Below are 23,930 nucleotides of genomic sequence, written 5' to 3'. Positions count from 1 at the left end.
AAAGTCACACTGGATTAAAATACTGAAATTTCTAGTCTTTGGTTGATTTAAATAAGAGGGGGCAATTCTGTTTGCCTAACAGAGTTTTGTTTTGTTTTTTTTTTTTTTTAATCTAGTAGGGTATGGTGCCATTCACATCTAGATTTGAGAGAACACGGTACAGTGGTCTAAATGAAAGCAAAAACACCCTTAAGAGCTAGTGGCTGGGCCACAATATCATTGCATTAACAAACAGAATTCTTGCAGTCAACTTAAAAAAAAAACCAAAAAAACAAAAAACCCCACATTTTAGTATAAATACTATATTTATTAAATATCTTTACAACTCATTTAAATGTATTTACAGAACTATTCCTGCATAAGTTATACCTCAGACATGAAATTCACATAATTGCCTCTTAGGTAAGCATAGATGATAGTCTCATTTTAACAAAACAACAACAAAAAAAGCATCCTCATTAGATACAGACTCAGATTTGCTTTATTACTTCAGCTATCTTTGTAAGAAACTACTTCATACAGTTACTACACACACACAGTCTGGTTTTCCCTTGGAGAAAAGATGTCCATTACCAAGAGAGAGATTCAACCACAAAATACTTTGCATCTTTGCCAGAACTTCACCTCTCCCTTACTCTGGCATAACTATCTGGTCCCGAAAAATTTCTTCTTCTTCTTCTTCTTCTTTTTTTTTTTTTTTTTCTTTTTTCCTTTCCTCCCTTTTTTGGCCATACCTTCTTTATGAACACAGAGAAAGTAAATATAGAGGGAAACTGTATGCTGCAGGTCTCCCAAAGATAGCCATAAAAGTAGCAAGGAACCACAGTTTTTCAATTCACCATATCTTAGCCCTTTTTTTTTCTTTTTTACCCATATACCTAGTAACACTGTTGCAGAAATCCTGACTCCTGCAAATGCTATTATATTCTGTGTACCATAGGTTACCAGTATATAAAACTCTTCCTTCTCCTTCAAATTACTGCTCCCTAACAGCCAGCTCCTGATCAGAAATGTAAAAGTCTCTGCAGCAGCTGGAAGCCAACTTGTTCTCCATTCACGCAGGCTTCCATTTCATGGCACACCTTTCTTGTACATTCTTCTCATAAACAGTCACAATAATCTATCCCTAGAAAGTGTTACTGCTTCATGCATCTTTTAAAGGTATTTTAATATTATGGGCCCTGTCATTTCCTTTTCAAACAATTTTTTGTGCGCAGACAGCTTAAGTTCATAGGAAGAAATTAGGTTTGATATGTTTAGAGTGCACATCTTAAAAAAAACAAAAACAATCAAGCATGTGATAAAAATATTAATTCTTTATAATACAGTATTGCTTTATAAACAGATGGAAAAGCTATAAGCTTTACTGGTCTTTGGTGTGTCCAGTGAGGGATAAACTCATGATTCGTAAATTAAAATCCAAATTTGTTCTTTATTAAAAAAAAAAAAAGATGTGATATGAGGCAAATGGCTTTATATATACCACTCAGCTAAAAACTGCTTTAACACAAATAGCAAGGCTTAGACTCAAACCCACCAGGCAGCACAGTTTAGCTTCTGTAAAGGTGGCTGAATCTCCACGATCTCGGGTTCCAGACCCAGGATCAAAAGAGGCAGAGTACAGCGCATGCAACGTCTCACTTGGGGGCAAGCACCTTTGCCATACTCATTTATCTGATCCACACACATCTCCCAATTTAAAGTTCTAGCAAGTGGAAAAAAAACAACGACTGGACATGAGTGTACTGAGTAAAGGGTCAGAGTGCAAAACAGTCCAGGTCTACCAGGGCATTATTTGAAGTTCAAGGGAAAGAATAATTGATCAAATCTGCTCTAATAAAGAAGCATGATAGTAAATACTGAAGAATAAAATGTAAAGATACCCAGATCTGAGAGAGAAACTGCCCTCCCAAATACTAGAAACAAAGCCCTATACTGCAGCATGAATACATTCCTTCTAACAAGACAGCTAGATACAGCTTGTTCAATTTTAAAAAATAACAAGGACTGACAATTTGTGCAAAGTTATCCACCACTCACTGTTCCATATATCACAAAACTAATTAGTTTTTCTTCATTAATATAATCCTCCCCATACCCTCACCAAAATAATATTTTGGTCAAGTTAGGGTACTTAAGGCATTTTGACAATTATAAGGTGATTTAAAATAGATAGCTAACATTATGCCAATTTAGGAATAGCAGATAAATTACTGAAGAGCTTCCAAATTAATCACTTATTATAAATGAAATGCCTGTTACAAGCATGATGCATTGAAATATAGTAAAGTGACATGTACATGGTACATGTTAAATGATCTTAAATAAAAGCTTGACATAGTTACGCAAATATACAGTACAAGTCCACAAAAAATTCTTTAAACAAGTTGAGGTAACCTCAAACTTAAACAGTTTTAATACAATAAACTAGGTAGTAAAAATCTCCTTTTGATATTAGGTAAGATTACTTACTGACCAAGTTTAACTGCACTCACCTAAACATCAACATTACCCGACTTTTTATATATAAAAACATGGCTTTAATTTATTTCTACATACTTTTCTACCAGCAAAAAAGTTAATGAAAAATGACCAAAAATATATATAATCTTTACAGCTCTCAGCTTTTTATATGAGCCTCAGGAAACAAATGAGAGCTTGACGGAATGGGGGGGGGGAACAATTGTGAGATACTGTAATTTGAAAGGAAATGTAATATTGCAAAGTGACTATTAGATAACTGTAAACATCATTAAGGTTCGTTCTGAAAATCCTAAACTTCAGTTACTGAAATGTAAGTTTTGCTAATTATTCAGTTAAGTTTCTATTTTTGTACTTAACTGCTGCTGCCACAGCATAAGCAGAGGTGCATGTTTGAGAGTTAGAAAGACAAGGATCAACTTGACTTAAATTGGTGCAACATATTCTGTTCTATCTAAGCAAGAATAGCAATATCAACACAAATTATGTTCAGTTAACAGAATTATCTGCCAAAAACAAAGAAGTTCAGAGTTGAGGATGATTCTGTACTTCATGCAACCTCTCACTGTAGCACTTATGCCAAATCATCACGTGCTGGCGAAATGGGTTAAAATGCTGCAGGGACCTCAGCTTTGACCATTTTGGATTTTGAGACTGAAATCACAACTTCTGTTTTTTTTTTTTTTTTTTTTAAAAAAAGTTTACCCATAGCCAAAACATCCAGATACCAGGCCCATTATGGACAAATGATCTGCAGAACTTTTAAGATCACAGTTAAGCACCTGAAATCACAAAACACATTTGCATCCATATAACTTGAACTATGTTTTTGAAATTTTATACTAGAAAAGGCTCCTAGGCTGACACCATGTATGACAAAAGCAAAATGTTTACAGCAGTTATAAAGTCTCCTGAAAACTGGAGCTTAGAAACACAAAACCTCAGCTATCACTGTAACAAGACTACGCTTCTGAAACTGTGTTCTGTAACATACCCTTTAATGAATGGTGAATGTTTCTAGGAGATATAGTAACACGCCCTCTTGTAGAGGTTTTCTCTATTAAATCTAGTTTGAATGATGATAAACCAATTTACCATTTGAAAGTAAGTCACATTTCAAATGCAGTAACAATGTGCGATTGATCCTCCCCCTTTTACGGACAATTACTAAGCTCTGAAAGACATGCTTCAAGCCTTGAGTTTCTTCATTTCTTGCTGGCAGACAAAGACCAGTGTACTAGAAGAGTGGTTCTTAACAAGGACTTCAGTTGTGTCTCAAGACAGGCAACGAGCTTGAAAACTGGCTGCTGAGATCAGCTGCAAAGAAAGCAATCCTGCCAGCAGGAAACTGTACATGTGAAGCTAGGAGCTCAGGGATAATCAAAACATCAGAAGCTGACACTCTGGGCAAATCAGTCTGTATATTCAGCTACAATAGAAAGAAGGACGGTGATATCATCTGGTTTTCCCCCTGTAACATAAGAAAAATAAAACTATTTCATCAAACCACAGTGGGTCACCTTATATAACTTCTCAGTCCATGATATTTTCCTAGTGGAAATCCTTATTGAAAGGAGTTAAATACTCAAAAATAGTTTTGCATAGACAAGAGAACTCTGCTTCCTTCACTTCCCTTCCAAATGCAATTGTGAGTAGGCAACAGCATTTAACAGGGCAGAAAAGAGCTCTCTTTTTTAAGTAATATTGAAATCAAACTGTTAAAAAGAGTATAGAACCCTGAACACTGTTTACCAACAGAGCAGAAAGCCTGTTTTCTAATACACATTTTTTTTTAAATTAAAGGAAATTTGATACAGACAAGCTCCAATAAACAGAAATATCTTCTCAGGAATTTACTGTAAATCAAACACTGAAGTATCTCTTTAGCATTTTCTCCAGCACTGCATTATTGCAAATCATTTTAAAAGCTTAGCATTTTTAATAACCGCTTTTCAAATCAGAGTAACTGGAATGATACACTCAAAAATTTGAGAAAGCTCAGGTATTTTACTATGCAGAAGTTCAAATCAGTCCTTTGGATTCAAGACAGCTGCAGTTTCATTAGTGAATAATTGTGCTGGACAATGCTAGCAATAGATTCCATTTAGTGTTTCCACAGCAGATTAGGCTCTTTGTAAAGCTCCTGCTCCACGTTGTCAGAACTACTGTCTCAACTTTTAGGAAAGGTGCTAAAGGGCCTCGCAAGAAATCCTGCTCTCTTGATACACAGATAATGAGGGCATCTTTACTAGCAGAAATTTCTAAAAAAATATGTATTTAATAGAACTATGAACTCTGCCAGGTGTTAATGATTTTCTAGAGCATAGAAAATACAGCCAACACTGAGATCAGTACTGGGATAGTAATGTTAAAAGGATAAAAACCTCCACAAAAACCCACAGAGAGCCTGAATTCAAGGAACAAATCAAGAACAGTTCTCCTGGGAGCCTACAGAATTTGCTCCAGGCTGAATTCCCAGTGCAGGAGAGTACGTATTACGTTGAACATTACATTGCTGAGCTGAGTTCTCTGCATTACAGCTGGCTTCTGATTAGCTTGGGCCTGGCATAACCTTGTCAGGATCTGGGGAGCTTGTCAAAAAAAGCACTAGGCTGGGGCAGATCTGTTGCCAAGTATATTTCTTAACACTGTGCTTTCATTTTCAGGTTTTAGAATACCAGAAATTCACTTTCTAACTTAAGATTTCTTGAGGATAGCAGGAGTGGGAGGAGGAGGAAGAAAAAAAAAGAAAAAGCCTTACCTCTCACATTCAATCCATTGTCACACGCAAACTGTGCAAACGGTGACATGTAAGTGGGATCATATGCCAGCTCATGAGCCTGCTCAGCAATGCTTCTTGCAGTCTGCTGTATACTCTCATAGTTTGAGTTCTAAATTAATGAAAATAAATTATATATATGTGTGTGCGTGTGTATATATATATGTATGTATGTATATATATATATATATATATTTTTTTTTCTTTTAAGAAATTCTGTCAGTAGTCATTTTAATGATGTATGTCAGCTTTACAGACACCTGGCTACAAGACTTCTCTCTCTCAAGTTCAGGTACTAGTTATTATCTTCTTTTCCAAATGGAACCTTCACTATGTTCTAGCCCTTATAAATTTGGGCTAGAACTGAAAATCTTCAGAACTGAAGTCTAAACCTGTTCCCTACCAGCAGCTATAAGACTTGTTTTATAGAGGAAATGCAGGTTTTAAATACCTGAAATAGATCTGATATCTAATACCAGCAGTTCACATGGAAAGAGCCGTTGTTCCCTCACAAACCAGGCCCAGTTGAAGTAATTATGTTTTAATTTGATCAGAAAGTCTTAAATCTCTGAGGCTTTTGCCCAAATCAAAAAGTGCTTCCTTGGGGGAGGGGGCAGGAGAGAGGCTTCTTATGAAATTAAATGAGAAAATTTTAGTGAGGGAAACTTTCTGCAGACTTCAAGTTCCAATCTTTTTTGGTTTCAGTACTTCTGCTGCTTTACTCCATTACTTTTTTCATACACAAGCAAACATGACAGGGCAATCATCACTGGTTTTGGTTTTAACTATTTTGAAGCATCCTGTCATTTCAGATGTCTTCCCAGCAGTTTGGGGAATTAGCAGGCACTTTGGCTGAACTTCCTACCCCACAGAGCCCTACAGGGCCTTACCTAAATAACCCAAGAGGTGGAGCTCAACTGTCTTCCACAAGAGAATTAAACCCCTAGTGTCCACTTAGGCTAAGATTATGTCTATGCAGAAAAGGGGAAAGTAGAAGTATAGCAAACCCAAGTATTATCTAGCTAAAGTGTAAGTAACAGCCATACAGGCTAGCAACCAGCACACAGGCCTCTTCCAAATCCGGTCATTAAAGCATGCTAATGCACCTTCAGTGCTGTCATTACTATCGCTAGCTTGATCAAAGCCTCTGTAATATTTTGACATGCGCTACAATCACATTTTTCATTTTACAGCTTTTCACTTTTAGGTCTGAATACTACCCCAAAAAGAGTGAGAAAACGATTGTGTTTCCCCACTCTACAGTAGTCATCACTATCTACCTCATGTTCAGACAGGGGCCTCTCAGACACTTCGTCTCTAAGGACACATATCTCTGTCTGACATCACCTTTCAGTTGTGTAGCTGCAGGATAAAAGCAGGCAAAATTTTCTGAAACCGCACTATAATTCTACGTTAGCTTTATTTGCATTTCATAACATCAAAACAGTTTCCTCAGGGAAGTTATACGTATTGATACCTCACAAGTATGCTTTCCTTTGTGTAAGTAAATAGCCTTAAGCACAACACTCTTATCCAGACTAGAATTGTTTAATATATTTTTATTATTTAAAAGGAACATTTGCAGTTACTAACCTGGAAAAAGTTAAAGATTGTGGAAAAAAGGGAATTTTTAACAGAAAGGTAAAGATTTTTCACAGACACGCAACTCAATTCAGATAGCCCATACTTCTTGAGAACTACCATTTTGTAAGTTTTCAGATAACCTTCAAATTATTTTTAAGTATAGAGCCCACCCCCTCAAATACTCGTAAGAGAATGCTGTATTTTCATGTACACAATCTACAACCAGCAACTACAGGTAAAATACAGTGTATGAGCAGTTGGCTGCTATGTGAGAATACATACACTTACCTTTAGCTTTTTCAACTCCTGAAGAATCATGTAGTCAGGCATGTTGTCAAAGAGTCCATCTGTTGCAGTCAAAATAATATCTCCAAGTTGGACGTCAAAAGAAGTACTATCAGCAGCATCAGGGCTATGAAGATAAGAGGTATGTCAAAGAAACCATTTCCAGCTATCACTAAGGCACCAAGTAATATCAAACTAGCACATCAACAGCTTTTGCAATTCACTACTGCTATGTATGTTGCTGCAAAAGAAAGAATCACCAACTGCGGAGCTTTTGCACCAAGACAGCTTGTCAAGGTAGCTACAACAGAAGAACTGTGATTGCAAACAGGTAACATTCCAGCTATTACAGAAAGGATTTACATTTAAAATTCCCAGATGAACAATCCTGCAGACTACTCCACTTTGCAAGTGTATCTCCATGGAAACCAGCAAGCAGAATGGCAATTCAGGGCTTCCTTCTTACCCACCTTAAATATGTAATAGAGCTATACTTGAAAGGACAATTCATAACAGGAATGGCCAAAACACTTAAGAATTTTGAATCACTTTCTATTGCAATGGATAATGAAGTGTATCCAGAAACCACTACCAAGAGACCACAACAACTAGGTCTACTTACGTCTGACATATTAACAATACAAAGAAGAGGAAATACGTATTTTGGCCATGAATATTGCTGTGAAACCTGATTTTCAGAAGCAGCATAATGACAAAAACTTAAAGATCCTTCTTCCTTTGAGAAGAACAAAATGCACAGCATATCACACCTTTTGCGTATCCCAAAAAGCAGAAGAGCCGCTTTTGCTCAATTGATTTGCAGCTTCAGAAGGTTAATAGACTTTAGATTTTCTGTCCATCTTCACACACAGCCAAATTTAACATTTAATTGGGGCAACAAATAAGAAATACCAGAGGAGCATTTAGACAACACGCATGAGTACTAATTAATGTCAGCAGTAGTGCAGAAACTAGCCAGCAAGCTATAATCATGATTCAGAATGGAAGTGAGAGATTTGATTTATCTTGCACTTTCCTTGTTATGCAACGTCTCTTTCGTTTTCCTGATTTCAAATGGACGTTATCAATTATCCTTGTAGTATTTTTTTTCTTTCCACATAAGACATAGTACATCAGAAAAATTAAAACACTTCAATAGTTCTGGAATTCCAAAAAGTAATTTAATTCTCTTCTAATATAGAGGTTAGTAGATTATTTAAAGGTTCTAATTTCAGAATCCTACACCAGCTTCTTCCCTGCAGCTTTACAAAGTAAAAAACTACAAATGAAGGCATAAAACCACCTGCAAGAACAGTGAGGCGTTCCAATAACTTTCAAAAAGAGCTATTTTTGCAGTAAATAACATACACCTAACTGCATCAGGCTTGATATTTCAAACCTTAAATGAAAAAAATTAAGATCCTTATTCTGTTCCCTATATACTATGTTAAAACTCCTTGAAGACATCTGTTTATCTTTTTGTATTCTTAAGAGGGACAACGCTTTAATGAGAGCATAACCATTGATCTGAGAGCTAAATTTTAACACATTTAAATATGCATACTTTTTTTTTTTTTGCATTTTATTTTGCATCTTTTTAGTGATATTTCACAGATTCAGAGGAGCTATTTGCCTGACATTCTAGATTTCTTAGGAGAAGACACAAGTATAAATCTGCCTTTGGAACAACTCATTCCTGTGAACAGATTGTCCTTTCCCAATACTCTCATTTCCCAGCTTGGTGTTCCGCCAAACAGAGTTTTGCTCATTTTGGTCAAATACAATACGCTGCTAGAAACACAGCTACTTGGAAACACAAGCTACAGTCACATGTTCCCCTGCTATATTCTTCAAGTACTTACTACCTTGTTGCCAAGATATCTAAATTACTGTACTCCCAACCAGTTGCAACTCCCAATCAGTACAGATAGGGACTGGAACAAAAGCTGTTGATAAGACAAGAGGTTCATGCACGATGGCTAGTGCATCCAGCAGCTGTAGTCTTCACTGCAATCATTGTATTGAACAAAGTCCCTCCATGGACCAGAACATGCCAAGTGCACACCATAGATTCTATGGAAATATGTCATTATGACAATCATTAACCCAAAGTTGGACTGTGCAACAGCCTACAAAATTTGGTTAGTATGAAGTGAGAAATAATCACATTACCTTAAATACAGATGGGGATGGGTGTAAGACACTGATTGGGTACTTTAAATAAAGCCTGCATGCTACACTGCACTATCCAAAAAAGTATAGTAGCAGCAAAACTGTAACTTTCTCAGGGTTGATCACAATTATGGATTAAAGACTTAACATCCTCTCTCATCTTACCTGTCGCTTAAGACAACTCCTTCTGCTTCAGGTGGAGCTATTGACAGCTGGAACGGAGTGTTGAAGTAATGCTGCTGTTCATCAGATCGATGTACTACTTCTCCTCCTCTGACTACCAAAAATCCAGAATCTCCCAAGTTGGCTGTATGTAAACGATGACTTGTTCTGTCTAGAACTACTATACAAGCTGTACTGCTTCCTATAACGAAATTGAAAATGGTAACTGGAATTAGCCTTATAAAAACTGCTTACTGTATACAGAAATACTCAATAATGTCAGAAAATTAATATACACTTAAAAACAGCAAGATATCAGCAATCTTTACAACACATACAATTTTATGTAGAACATTTCTTGCTTTGATCTAGGTAAACACATTATGCTGACAAATATCTGTTTTTTTTTCCAGTTTATTTACAGTTTTCCATCCCAAGACACGTCAGCACATTCTACTATAGGAGACTGGATTTACAGAAAACAAAATGCAGAAGTTCTGAAAGCATGAGAATAATTGAATTCCCCCAGCATTCATACTGTGCTAGGTATCTTCTACACACCAACTGTAAGTAATCCGTGCCAAGTACACAGATAACTGCAAGTGGTTCTTAGATATTTTTCCACTATTCTTGTCAGAATATTAACATGCTTTTCTTTTCAGGATAACTCTGTAAAACCGTCTCAACAAGAAAGGCCTAAACATTTTAAAGAAACGCAGTTTATTCATGCCATCCATTCAGAAATAATATACCTCTCTAAAGCCGAAGAAATTACCACCTTTATCCAACAAGTGACAACATGCTATACTACACATAAGTTGGTATTCTGCTAGCTTTTTTAAAAAAAAAAAATCTGTCAATACAAATCAAGTTTAACATAGTTCTATTTAAACAGGAGGATTTTTTTTGTAAATATCGTCACTACCCATCTTACTAAGTTAAGAAAAATTCCTGTCTTGTGTTCAAGATATTATCTCCACAAGTTGAAAAAGATATTTCACAGACAAATATTACTCCAGATTAGTTAAAAATTTAAAGTAAGACAGAAGGGAAACATTTCCGCAAGTCTACAGCACTCAGAATTATTTCAGTCATGCTTGAAGACACTAAGGAATTCTTGATTCATTCACGAGGACCTAGCCACTAACTGTGCTTGGTAGCAAACCACAACAATTACTGTATCACAAAGACACTCATACACAGACTGAGTCCTTCACAGAAAACATAAATTACTTAATTTCTGCTGACAGGATGGCAATGCATCCAAAAGAACATTCATACCTGGAAAGTGTGAAATACAGCTGAAGCTGTATTCTTCCCAACTTCAAACCACCTCCAACAGAAGCCCCTGTATCACGGGCTAGAGCATAACTAAACTTCTGCCATAATGTTCTACCAGCAGAAGTTTCCAAGCATGGCTACACCTTGGGAGGACCATGGACTTACAGTGAGCTAAACTTACAGTTGGGCTTGCTACCAAAGTTCAGCTGAGTCTATGCACCACTTATTCCAGATGCCTCACTTTCTAACAGAAAATCCCTGCAATTCACTTGCACCTGATTTGTTCTTTAGGGCATATAGTGAACCTCTTTGGACAGTAAGTCAAATATATGTATATATATTATATATATATATTATATATATATATATATATATATATATATATATAAAATATTTTATATATGACAGAGTCCACAACTGTTCTGTAATACAAGAATAGTCCTGAAATAAATGACTCAATTTCACTGCGCTCCAATTTCATGTTGTAATATTTGGCAGATTCAATTCTGATAAACTAAGTATCAAGGCTTAAAGCACACCAGCAAGTAGAAGTTAATGTTTAATGAACCTTTCCTAATGAAGTCCTCTCCCTTCACTTTATTTCAAATAAATCCTAAATGTTCGCTGCTGGGTTAATTCAAAGTTTTTTTTTCCTACTTCTAAGAATACTATTCTTGGACAAAGGAGAAAGACTAACGATCATTAGTTTCAAATTCTAACTGTATTAACACAGTGTAACTAGGAGGCCATGTGTAGAATGCAGATCTTGTGACTCAGCATACGCTGCTTTTCAGAATTTTAAAGGTCAAGCCAAACAGGCTTGCCTCCGTCTACAAAGGAGTTGTGAGAACTTTCACCAGCCGCCCACTTTGTAGGTCACTTACAGCTACATATGCTTTGCACAAAAAAGCACTATTAAACACACAAAATCCTAATGTCATTACTGACCATCACTATTTTAGTGACACTTGAGGTCACTTCTGAGGTTTGAACCTATTCTTTAGGCATATAATGTGAGAACATCTGTTCCTAAGCTCAGCAGACAAGCTAAATATAGTCTACTCAGCACTCTCCTGGCACAGTATTTTAAGGTCAGGTGAGAAGCATGCATATCATGCAGGGTAACTCTTTCTTGGTGCATAAGAGGTCACATGCCCTTCAGAAAGCTCTTCTATTTGCAAGGTTGTCAGCTGAGGCCAAATTTTGCTTTCATATCTATCTGTTCACAATTTCTAAGGCAGTTGAATACGCTGCCTAAAGTCATGCTTGGCACAGAATATGCTACGCATATACTTTAGTTTGCCAGCCCCCCCCCAAACCTATGATGATCCGCCCTCCCCATGAATTATAAAAATAATATAAAATACCAATGACCATATGATATGAACAACCTAATTCAGCAAACTAGGTTTTTAAGTTTGTTGCACAAGAAAGGCAACAAGAGAATGAGTAGAACTGCATCCTATTACTATTATCATCAGAAAATGTTTTTGCTTGGACAGCTTAAACAGTCACAAGGAACTCTTAACAGTTTTCAAATGCAGAATGATTATTTATATGCACATTTACAGAGAGAGAGAGAGCCCATGCGTGAGAGCGAGCACGCCTGCATGAGCACGCCTGCGTGAGCACAGGCACAATAACATACTCTATAGCAAAACTTATTTTGCAAACTTTCTGCAAGCATGGATGAATACCTTTCAAATACAAAGGCAGTTTGTTTTCTTTTTTAAACAAACAAGAATTCCCTGCATTACTGAATGAGTCAAGACAATTTTTAAACATGCAACCAAAAACAAGATGCTACCAAAATATCTTAATTTCTGCTAAAGACAATTGTCTGTAAATTTGCTGTAGAAGAATAATAATAGAGTTAAGCAATCCCAAAGAAGCACATGTCTGGATAACATACAACACATTCAATCTGTACATCTTTGCTGTCTTACCAAGCAAGGGTACTTTGTTCTGCAGCAGCTCACAATAACCTGTGGTGAGAATTCCAACAGGATTACTTGGTACAAACCGTCCTTCTTTTACTAAACGTTCACATGTTCGCATTAGAGTCCCTGAGAACTGAGAAGGGTCAACCCCATAGTCTCTCCAGCCACCAACACCATCTGCTACACCTAGAAGAAAACAAACCAAAAAAGGTTGTATGAACCAAAATGGCTACCAAAACAAAGTTTTTAACTGAATTCTCACACAGTTATTACATTCAATAACTAAAAAGTACCACACAGCACCTGGCTAAAGAACTTTAAGAAAAAAAAATCTAAGTGTTTTTAAGATAATCTCTAACATTAGCTCCCATGTAAAGCTCCAAATACCATCTGAGTTGCTAAAAAGAGTAAAAGTCTATTGCTCAGAACTCCATGAGGAGACCAAGTTCACTAGAGGATAACTATTGTAGTTTTTGGAGATCCAATCACATTAACCTTCCATTAGCCCATTAAAAATGAAGAAGAGTTTTTTTATTGGTTTTCAAAGTCCTACGATTTTAAACAGGATAAAAATGACAAAGAAACTCTTCCTCACTATTGAGGGCCCCAAAGCTTTTCCTCAAGCAACTTGCTCGTTGGAAGGATGATGCTTTCCACTTGGTAATGTCACTTTCTGTAGAAACAAAACTTCTATTTTTCAAAAGCGTTCAAAAACTATATAAACCAATACAATGCTGGGACCTGTATTGTGCAAAAGTAGTTTGTTGCTTACAGCTCCTGCCAAGCAAGAGAATGAAAACTGACTACAGTCCAACCCATTTTCACTTAGTTATTCAAAACAGCCTAAACAGCAGAGGATTAGACAAATTTTGCCAAAGCTTGGGAAGCATCTGTGCAACAGCAGAGGCAAATACTGAAGATGCACATGGAAAGGAGGTGGTCAGAGGTGGATGAGAGCAGAACCAATCACTATGTTCACAATGGTTTGATGCCACTGCCAGCTGGAGATAACAGAAGCCTGCTGTCACAAAAGACTAAACTCCTGAGCTGAGTCAGGAGTAAGTGGTAGATATTGTACAGAAAACCGTCAGCATCTTAAGGACATCCAACAGCTGCACATCTATGCTTTCTCATTCAGCAGTAGTAGTGCCCCACTTCAGCCTTCTGAACCACAGTTTAGTATCTTTAGCTCTTCAACTATCAAGTTTCTGGCGAAATGTCAGCCCTTGTGGTTACGGAGGGATGCAGGTATGGTGGCAGCGAGGAAGATGACTAACAGGCTGAAATAAGAAATCTTTTCATGAGATAAGGCAAAAAAAAAAAAAAAAAAAAAAACCAACAAAAAAAACACACCCTCACACCAGACACATTAACAGTAAATAAAGGTATATGCAGAATGAATGAGGAGAGATTAATCTCAATAGAAGAACAAGGGAAATGGATTTTTAATCAAAATGAAAAAAAAGTTGCCTAACATTGTGGCATACAACCACAAAATTATGAAGTTACTATTGATTTTTAAGTATTGAACAAAAGATGCTCTGAATCTTCTTTTAAAGTAAATAGGTAATGAAATATCAGGATAACAGACAGTCAAGAAAGAAAAATGGGCTAATTCTCCCACTACAGGACTCCCTGTAGCAAGTATCATGGGCTGAGCTCAGACTGTTTTTAATTTTCTATGACCAATCACTAACAGCAAATGGTATTCTGCTGCATATTTGGCCAAAATGTTTTGGATTTCGCCAATCTACTTTAACGTTAAAATTAAAACACTGTCTGAAGACAGAATTATTTTCTCCTTGGGTAGATTGCTCTCATGGATAATACTTTTTTCTTTTTTTTTAAACAGAATTTAAGAATCTTTTTGATCCTCAGCCTATAAGGAACTTATCACTTGAAACATAGGGTTTTTTAACAGAATAAAGCTCATATAATTTGTTCATGATAAAAGCATGAATAGCCAATTTCATAGATCAGACTGTGCTAAAGAACTGTCTGTTTAGAAGGAATATCACTTCTAGCAAATGCATGAAAATTTGACTGAGATGGTAAAACTTAAGTTTGCCTCATCTACAAATGCCCTTCACATCGGACACTATCTGAAACCGAGATGGAAGGTTTAGAGCTGACCTTGGCACGAACTATAATCTGACAGGAGGTTACAGCCAGATTCTGAACAGCCTATCAACATTAATCAGATTTCTCCCAAAAATAGTGCACAACCTTTCAGACACCTGCTTTGTCCATGTTTGCTTTCTTAGAAGAACTGTACAGGAAAGCAGATCCCTGTGTTCATCTCTTTAGAGCAGAGGCTGGAACGAAGCTCATGCAAAAGCAACCTTGGCATTCTGCGACATGCCTTTTCTGGCTTCTTCAGAATATAAATAAATCAATCCTCTCTTTACAAGTCCCACGGGTTATAGTTAATATTGGATTAACCCTTTGCTTCCTACCACCAGTCAAACAAGTCTAGAATAAAAGATCAACAGGAAAAAGTTTCCATTCTGATCTAGAATATGAACTGAAATAGAAACTGAGAACGGTCAGTTTGGATGATGATGATGCTTGCTTTATATTAGGTTACCAGATGAGCATCTTTTTTTCCCCTTTGATGAGCACAGCACAGCTATAATTTTTCTAGCTGAAGACAGCAGTATGAACTTGAAGGCTGTATATAAATGGACCTCTTGCATCTGTCATGTTACCAGCATTGCTTCAGCAACAAAAGTGTTAACGCAATAAAAAGATGATGTTTGACAGTTGCTGAGCAAAGCTTTTGAGCTCATCAAAAGTTATGTAGTTTCCTCAAATGCTCAACAGACCATTTTTTCATTAGCTTTCTTGGGAAATATTTAAATAGAAGGATTACAGTACTACTATACAAGAACCAAAATTTTCATGAAAAGCAGCTGATCAGGTTAATTATACAAATCTATTTAAATTTTTAAAACACACGTAAGAGTGTGCCAGACAACTTCTTTAGCTCACATCTAACTCCAAGCAGGAAATTTGAATCTGTAATCATGGCAGTATACTTCGTACTCTGTCTTGAGTCATGAAATGGCTTTTTCTGTCTTCCTTCCTGTCTGCTTTTTGTAAGCTATGAACAGCTATCAGTACATTCTGCCCGTACCTTCCAACACAAGTATCCTCCAGCTAGTGTATGAGTAGGTCCCTCTAACTCAGCTTTGCACTGCATTGGAAAGAACAGACCATTTGCTTAAGAATCAACACGACAGTTATCCCTGGCACAGGAGCAGGAGGACCATCACATTCCTGAACAAGCCCGTAAGTATGCTTTAAACGCAACATCTGTCTCTTCTAACCTGCAACCCATAACTCAAGCACCATCACAGTCATATAGGTCTTGTCTTTTCCCAAGACAGACAGTGCAGGGTTTCTCTAAAGATTTTTTTTTAATTGCATGCTTTAAAAGAAGACAGGTCAATAAATTAAGTTAAATGACCTTACATGCTCCTAAAACATGGTACGTGAACACTGCCAGAGCAGACAAATTCTTCCTCCCACTCAAACAAAGAGCCAGGAATTGCTGCTGCCATCCAGATCAATGACAGTACATAGAGCTTCCTGAATGTATTTTGCCTAAGTTACACAATACCACCTGGAAAGTATCTACCATCACTGTTTTTGCCTTGAGATAAGAGATTCCAGTTCCCTAAGATCTTCAGCCATCCTGTCCTACAGACCAGTATATTTTTCAAATAAAAGCAGCATTTTAAATTCTCAACATAAACTAGACAGTTTTATGGAAAAGGAGTGAGATTTTAAACAGGTTGAACTCACTGCCACTGAAAAAAGATGAAATATAAGTGAGAATAAAGTACAAGAAAACTTTGTGATATTTGATATATAGAAAACATGGAGCTAAAAAGTATTTCTGCAATATTCCAAATTCTAGAAAAAGCAAGAACAGAGAACCATACACCCATAAATAAGTCACCTTCTATGCAACAGCATGTTTTCTCCTCTCTTACCAAAGGAAAATTTGTAAGTACTATTAGCAGTATCACTGCCAAGGAATAATGATAAGCTTATTGAGTCATATTATCCTTATTTTCACCCAATTAAAAACAAAAATTAAAAGTAATTATCATTTTAACAAGTAAACAAGATAACTCAAGTTTTGACTTTCTTCCATTTCATCAAAAAACATTAAATGTTGTCTTCTAGTATTCACTGTTTAGCTTCAAATACTCAGCTTACAACATATGGATCATAGGACATTTAAGACAAACTGCATGGTTGACAGACAAATTGCTGAAGTTGAACTGTATGAAATCTTTGATTTTTTTAAAGCTATTCAGTGAATCAGAACTTTCTACAAAAGGAAGATTTCACTGGATTTTCCTTGTTCAAGTGTATTCAGAGATTACACCAGTGTCCATGTACATTAACGAAATGCCTGTGGCTAAATGAACAACCACTGTAAATAAAGTAACTGAAAATATCAAATAAGTTACTTACTTTAAAAAAGCAAATGCTTCTCAAGTATTTAAACGCATTATGCGGACCCTTCAGAATTAATGATGATTTTCTACTACATTGCCTTCTGCTGGAAAATACACAAACGTTACTGCCAGATTAAATACTCGCTGCATCTGTCACTTCAAAAACTGGCTTTTTCTAACTTAAAGATTGAGTAAATCAAGCTCTCTCATAGAGAGATAATCGTAACAAAGTTTCAAAACAAAGCACAAGTGATTGAAGTTGCAGTACTGAAACTCAGCAAGTGAACATAGCAGCATTCAAATTTGATAAAACTGAATTCACAGTGCTAAAAGCACCTGGGATAAGACACCAGCTGAAATACAAGCTTAAAGCTGTTTTGACTATCAGCACTACATAAAGTTAACTGCAAAAGCCCAGAGAACAGACAGCCAATGCTGAGACTAGCACTATGTGCTTTTCACTGTACACATTTAAGTTGGATCTAAATCTTCCATCTAGTTCAGACTAAATAAAAATTAAACAGTTTTGAAGTTCAGAACAAAACCATGACACTGTCAAACTTTCTTCAAATCAAGTGCTTCAAGACTGGAAGTTCTGGCCAGCTAGCAACCTCAGCTGTCCACGGTCAGAATCCAAAAGTATCACCCTGTCCCCAAAGCCTCTTGATAGATAGTCACTTTCAGAACTCCTATCAGCTAAGAATGAGTGTACACAGAAGCACCAGGCAGGCACAAGCAAGCCAGCAGAAATTGCTTCTGCATGCACAATTAAGATTGTAAGACATTCTACTTATCCTAATGAGCACTGTACTTCTTCAGATCCTTACTTGAATTAGCCATGAATAACTGATAAAAGAGCATCAAAAGGATACATTTATGCAATCAGATTTATTTTGCATCAAATATAGAAGAAAAACTAAAATGCTAACAAGGCACAATCTTGTGCTACACGGAAGTTTGAAATACAGCACCTTATATTTGTCAACACATCAGTCGAGACAAAATAAATCATAGATCAGTTTATCAGTGACAAGGTAATTTACACACCTAGACAAGTCCTCCACCTAAAGAAAGACACAAGCTTGAAGCTAACATTGACTTTTCTAGCAGCTTTAACAGCAGCACGTATGGAATCACGCTATTGTGGTAATATGGTCCAAATGGTCCTCCCCACCTCAAGTTTTGACAAAGAAATAGGATAGCTGAATACAAATCCCTAAAGGTAGACTGTGTGTGACTGATAATTAGTTACAAAATGAAAGGTTACTTATTCACATCATGCATTTTAAAAGTTATGCTTGCCCTTAACCACCCTTGCATTAAAGATGCTGGAAGTATCTAAGTGAAAGTAATGGGGGAAAAAAAAAAGTAGGAGACAAAGTGAGAGAGAATATTGAAGAACACACGAAAGGAGTAACAGGGAACTGAAAAAAACAAATTGTGCATTTACTTCTAAGGGAAAGCAGAAGCCCTTTACATCATTTTTTTCCTGCTACAGTTCACCATTATTCTTGAAACAAGATTTTCAGTTGGATCTCTTATCCATTTTACTTAAGCCTAAGTCTGAGAAATCGCTCAGTGGATTTTGAGAGCTACAGGAAGGCACTACATCAGTATTTGTCTTTAAAAATTCTAAAAAAAAATTTCCCTGTATAGCTAGAACTACATAATCTCTCAAGATGTTCAGTAACCCAGAAACTTTCTGTAGCTGAACTGCTAGTAGCAGTTGACAATTAAATGCTGAAAAGGAGTAGGTAATGTAGAACACATCAGTCATGCTGTATTGAAAGTACATATAGCCTGAATAATCTCAGGCTCACATATTAATAATTCAGAAGAACCAATGTAAATAGCAGGAAATTTCTGCAATGTTTCCTGCAACATAAGTATGATTAATGCCTCTGTACTCGTATTCAGCTTTACTTATTTCCTTCTGTGACTTCTGTCAAAATTTGCTTTTCTCTCAAGCTGCAACTCTTAAAACCTTCTTGTGAAAAATTGTCCACCATCACAAGCATCAATAGCACACACAATAATAATAATAAAGTTCAATTGTAAATTCTGATTATAACACGTTCAGCACTCTCACAGCAACTGCGGTAAAGAAGAAAAAAATCACATTCCAGTTTTACCTTCAGAAAGACAGCTACATTCCTAAGAGGTTACATTCTATACCATTTAGGAATAGCTCTGCTGACACTTGGATTAGCTATATTGACAAGCATGTCAGTGAATATAACTGCTAATGGGCATGTTTTTCAATAATAAGTAATTCCTTTACAAGTGACAGTACTTATGTTCCATGTTAAAGAGAAAATTTCATTTTACATTCCTGGACTATTGCACGTAGATTTTTTTTTTCAGACCACTGAATACTCCATCTAAAATGTCCTGAGTTTTCCCAGTATAGAAGGTGAAACACGCAGCTCACTTGCCTGTTTTATATTGGTAAGTTTTAGCAGCAATCTCTTTAACAGATATGATACCAAATAAACCACTTAATACAGTCTTATGTGACCTTCAGGCATCAGAGAGAATAGCTATGTCCTCTATAGTTGCCAGAGCAACCTTTACATTTTATCTATAAATCCTTTTACCTTTAAGTTTACTTTTCTTGTACATGTTTTTCTTGACAAATAATGAGACTAACAACCAGCCAAGGACTTCACCTATGTAGGGGTTTATTCCTCCTATGTAGGCTGATGACAAATTTAGTTTTTCAAATAAAATGCTATTCTTTTCAGTTCAAATTTGAATCAAGATTTGCAGCTGATAGAACAACTGCCAAATTTTAACTTTCTAGTGGACAAACGGTTCCCTACTACTGCTGAGGGGACAGAAATAGTTTGGAAGACTAATCCAGTTATACTGGCTACACCCAAACTCTTACCCAGCACAGACTTTGTATAAGTGATGCTGTCACGGGATGCAGATTGGTTGCTGTAATGTTTCAACGATGAGTCACACAACAGTTTGGAAAATGCATAAAAACTAGCAAAGACATCAGGAGCCTGATAAAGCAGGAATAAGCAACAAAAGGCAGATCCCAACAACAGATAAAAAGATCACCAGCATAAGATATCTCAACATTTATAAACAAGTTTCAAAATTTAGTTTGGTTAAGCGAAATGCTTATAAAAAAACCCACTTAAATTCATTATAAAAATTGCGCTTGTTCTCTATGTTCTAAAAAAAAAAAAAAAAATCCGCTTATATGATAATTAGAAGAAAAGGTGCCAGTTTCTGAAGTTTTGTTTTTAGCTTTGAAAAATTACCTATGTATCCTGTATCCTTTATTTAAAAAGGCATGCTTTCAAATATGAACTGCTACATAAACGTTCACAGAGTCAATAAGATATTTGAATATTTTGACCATTGCATTCTGAAACTATGTGAGGATCTGGACAATCAAGAAACTGACTGTGAACACACATAAAGGTACAACATGGTACAAACAGCAGCAGCAAACACACACTTGCATAAATCATGAGGCTCCAAGAGCAGAGATTAATAGTAGTAGAACTATTTCCTTTTCTCAGAGGCATCCCAAAGGAAATACTATAGCTTTGAGTTTCTTGTTCCTTCCTGCACACAGTATAAGAAGAAAACATACAAATCTAACAGCTATGTAAAGGCCAGAAGACAAAATAAGAGACAAAAACCCAAGGATTCAAGCACAGCAGTAACAGTCCCTATAAAGCCTTTAACATCTAGGGGAGGACTGGAAGTAACATGAATCTTCATAAAGTTTCTGTTGATCTTACTATGAAAGGATAAAGTAGAGGCTATAAAGCATTGTTTCACATATACTGCAAACATTGAAAATTTAACGATCAAACATGTTTAGCATTTTTGTATTCAAATAGATCTCTGCTATTAACATACAGTCTCTCTACCCTAGCCAAACTTTTGTTTGACCAAAGAAAATGAATCTCCAAGCACTCATGCCAAAGAGCTAGGAGTAGCTCTTTCACTATTACACCACACCCATATCCACCCCACACAGGCTTCCCTTCCATATACTGATTCCAGAAGAGACTGGCACAGAATAATTCTGAATTAATTATCTGGCATAGCTATGTCACTGATGACTACTAAGGCAGACTTAAATCTAAGTGATACACTTGAAATTCTCTCTTCTCTAAAAACACCCTTAGCGTATACAATGTTCACTTCTGCTAAAAGCATATGAGCCTCTTCATTAAACTAACACTAAAAAATTTGAAACTTGAAATGACAACAATTCAGACAGTTTTACTGAGGTGTACCGAGTTAGTACAAAAGTTATGTCTCACTAAAAGATGGATAAGGAACTTCAGATTTGTGATGAGAATAAGAGGAACTTGAGGACAGGGAAACCCTGGTGCTGAAATTCCTTTTGCAGCAGTGGAGTGGAGCTGATGAGAAATGGAGAACAAAGAGGTGATCGTACTAGCTGAAACAAGGAGGCAAATACAACCACAAGTTTAAACCCCAGATGAAGAAAAAAGCAACAGCTTAGATTGCATCCAAAACCATCCTGAGCATTAATGTTTGCAAAATATGCAGCAATTTTGATTTATTCCTACATACGAATATTAGAAAAGAAATAAAGAACAAAAATGGAAACGGCTTTACAGAAAAAAAAAGTTCTGTTTAAATTCTGTTTTCAAGTTGATATTTAAAATATACTAGTCTGAAGCCTTCTTTGCTGTTTGACCCTTGAGTTACAATTCTGTTTGTCATCAAGTTGCCATGAAAATTAATGCAAAGACAAACTTACTAACGCACTTCTCTGTTGATTCCAGCAGGAAGAGGAGACAGACTGTAAGTCCACATATGGTAATTACCAAATATGGCCATTCCCCCCTAAACATTAGCAGATGGCTCTAAATACACCCTCTTCCCCATGCAAAGAGTCCACCTCTAAGTAAAGCAGATTCTGCTTTTCTCTTAGGGATGAATACCAATTGCTCAGCTATTTATCAGTGATGGCCTCATATGAACTTTAAAGGCAGCCAGTGTTAGTCACATGTTAAAGTATGGTTGTTCAACAGCTAATTCTAATGCAAAAAAAAAAAAAAGTTACTCTGGAACAGGCACAGAAGACATGCAGATTATCTAATACATTGATAGTTTCCCTATCTCTTTGAAAACTATAGCATCACCTACAGCTTCCTTCAGAATAACCAGGAACACTGTTACCTAACTCCAAGTTACAGTTTCCTGATACAACCTCTGTTATATTAAAACGCAATTACATTACAATGACAGCACAAAATTCTTAAGTATCATCCAAGCACTGTAACATCATGACACACTGCATCAAAATCCCATCATTTTTCAGTTGAAAAGGAGGGAGGGGATTTTTTTTCCTAAACAACAAAAATTGCAGTGTAAAGTTGTTTTTGTTGCTGAGAAGCTCAAAAACTAACTTTTGCAAGTTGTCAGTTAGCCACGTTCAACCTTGACTACACAGGAGAAAGGTCAAGCACTGTCAAAAACAAAGTAACTCATAAGCTGAATATTCCACTGATTTGCTATAATTATGCACTATATTGAAATCCAAAGTCTTAAGATTCACCTTGCACATAAATGCAGGCCAGACTATGCAATCAGGATACAACAAATACCAAATTGTAGTTTGACATTTGAAACCAGTCTCAATGTCACTTTGTCTTTGACTTGACAAGGACAAAGCACGTACTGAAACAAGGAAGTGCCTGCTTCAATCATCTTCTGTGTTGAAAATGAATATAGTATCACACTTGACTAGACTTTAAACACAGAAAGAAAGCGAAGCGTGCTCCAGGTGGTTTCTCTGTCTTTCAGAGCCACCAGGCCTTGGAGGCACCTACAGGTGACACACCAAGGCTGGGCCTAGGCTGGCGGCATCCACCACCTCTTGCTAGGGCGGCCTGAGCCTGGGGGTGTCATGCTGCAGCTCAGAGCAGGAGGGATCTTTCAGAAGTAAAAAGGAGACCCTGCTTTGTCGTTTACAAGCACCGCAGCCCCAGCTCTCCCGTGACCAGCGCAGGCCCATGCCGCAGCCCAGGCGCTTCGGCACCCGCAGTTCGGGGCGGCTCACAGCCGCTTCAGCACTTACCCAGCACATCTGCCGAGCGGTGCCGGGCCACGAAGCAGGCGTCATCCCCGTAGCACATGCCTTTCTTGAGGATGCCCTTGCGGAAGTCTTTGCCGAAGCCGCAGCTGGCTGTCACCAGGCTGTAGTCGCGGGAGTCCGTCTGAGAGAGGCCGCCCAGGACCGCCCGCGCCACCAGCCTGCCGTAGGAGAGCACCGAGAACATGGCGCGGGGCGCCCGGCAGCCCAGAGCGCCGAGCAAGGGGAGCCACCGGCGCAGCCGCCTCCCCACCGGCCCGAGCCCGCGGCAGGCGGCCAGCCTCCCCCCCGGCCTGCCCCGGCCCCGGCCCCGGCCCCGGCCCGGCTCGGCCCCTCCTCGGCCCGGCCCCTCGGCCTGCCCCCGCCCTCGCTGCGCTGTCCCTCGCACCGCCGGGCTCCCCTCAGCAGCCCCCCGCGGCGGCGGGGGGGGGAAGAGGAGAGGACGGGAGGGAAGGAGAGGGGAGGGGGAGGCTCTGCCTCTTCCCGCTGAGGCCGCCGGGCGCCGCCCGCTGCGCTGGCGCGGTCAGAGCCGGCGCTGCACGCTGCGCCCCCTCCGCCCCCGACCGGCCGCCGCCATCTTCGCCGCGCGTGCTGAGGCCCGGCGGGCGGGCGGCGAGGTCAGCCCCGCCCCGCGCCACGGCGCCTGCGCGGCGCCCGCCCGCCCGCCGCCTCAT

The 23,930-nt window shown here is 37.9% G+C and overlaps 1 protein-coding gene across 1 annotated transcript; it reads right to left on the bottom strand.

The window, feature by feature from the left end:
- Positions 1 to 286: 286 nt before the first annotated feature.
- Positions 287 to 23,549, bottom strand: PPTC7 (protein phosphatase targeting COQ7). The gene is made up of 6 exons (XM_062590306.1): positions 23,242 to 23,549; positions 12,691 to 12,870; positions 9,467 to 9,665; positions 7,133 to 7,256; positions 5,243 to 5,372; positions 287 to 3,952 (listed from the first exon to the last, which is right to left on the bottom strand). Exons 1-6 carry the CDS (start codon positions 23,441 to 23,443, stop codon positions 3,894 to 3,896), a joined length of 894 nt encoding a protein of 297 aa, XP_062446290.1. The 5' UTR covers positions 23,444 to 23,549; the 3' UTR covers positions 287 to 3,893.
- Between the last annotated feature and the right edge of the window lie 381 nt (positions 23,550 to 23,930).

Source organism: Rhea pennata, chromosome 17, assembly GCF_028389875.1.
Source record: "Rhea pennata isolate bPtePen1 chromosome 17, bPtePen1.pri, whole genome shotgun sequence".
NCBI lineage: Eukaryota > Metazoa > Chordata > Aves > Rheiformes > Rheidae > Rhea > Rhea pennata.
This window is presented reverse-complemented; position numbering and strand designations above follow the sequence as displayed.

Coding starts and splice junctions, on each gene's coding strand:
- PPTC7 (XM_062590306.1), bottom strand. CDS start 23,443: ATGTTCTCGGTGCTCTCCTACGGCAGGCTGGTGGCGCGGGCGGTCCTG. Junction 9,666..12,690: donor GAACAAAGTACCCTTGCTTG/GTAAGACAGCAA, acceptor ATTTCGTTATAG/GAAGCAGTACAGCTTGTATA. Junction 7,257..9,466: donor GGAGTTGTCTTAAGCGACAG/GTAAGATGAGAG, acceptor TTATCTTCATAG/CCCTGATGCTGCTGATAGTA.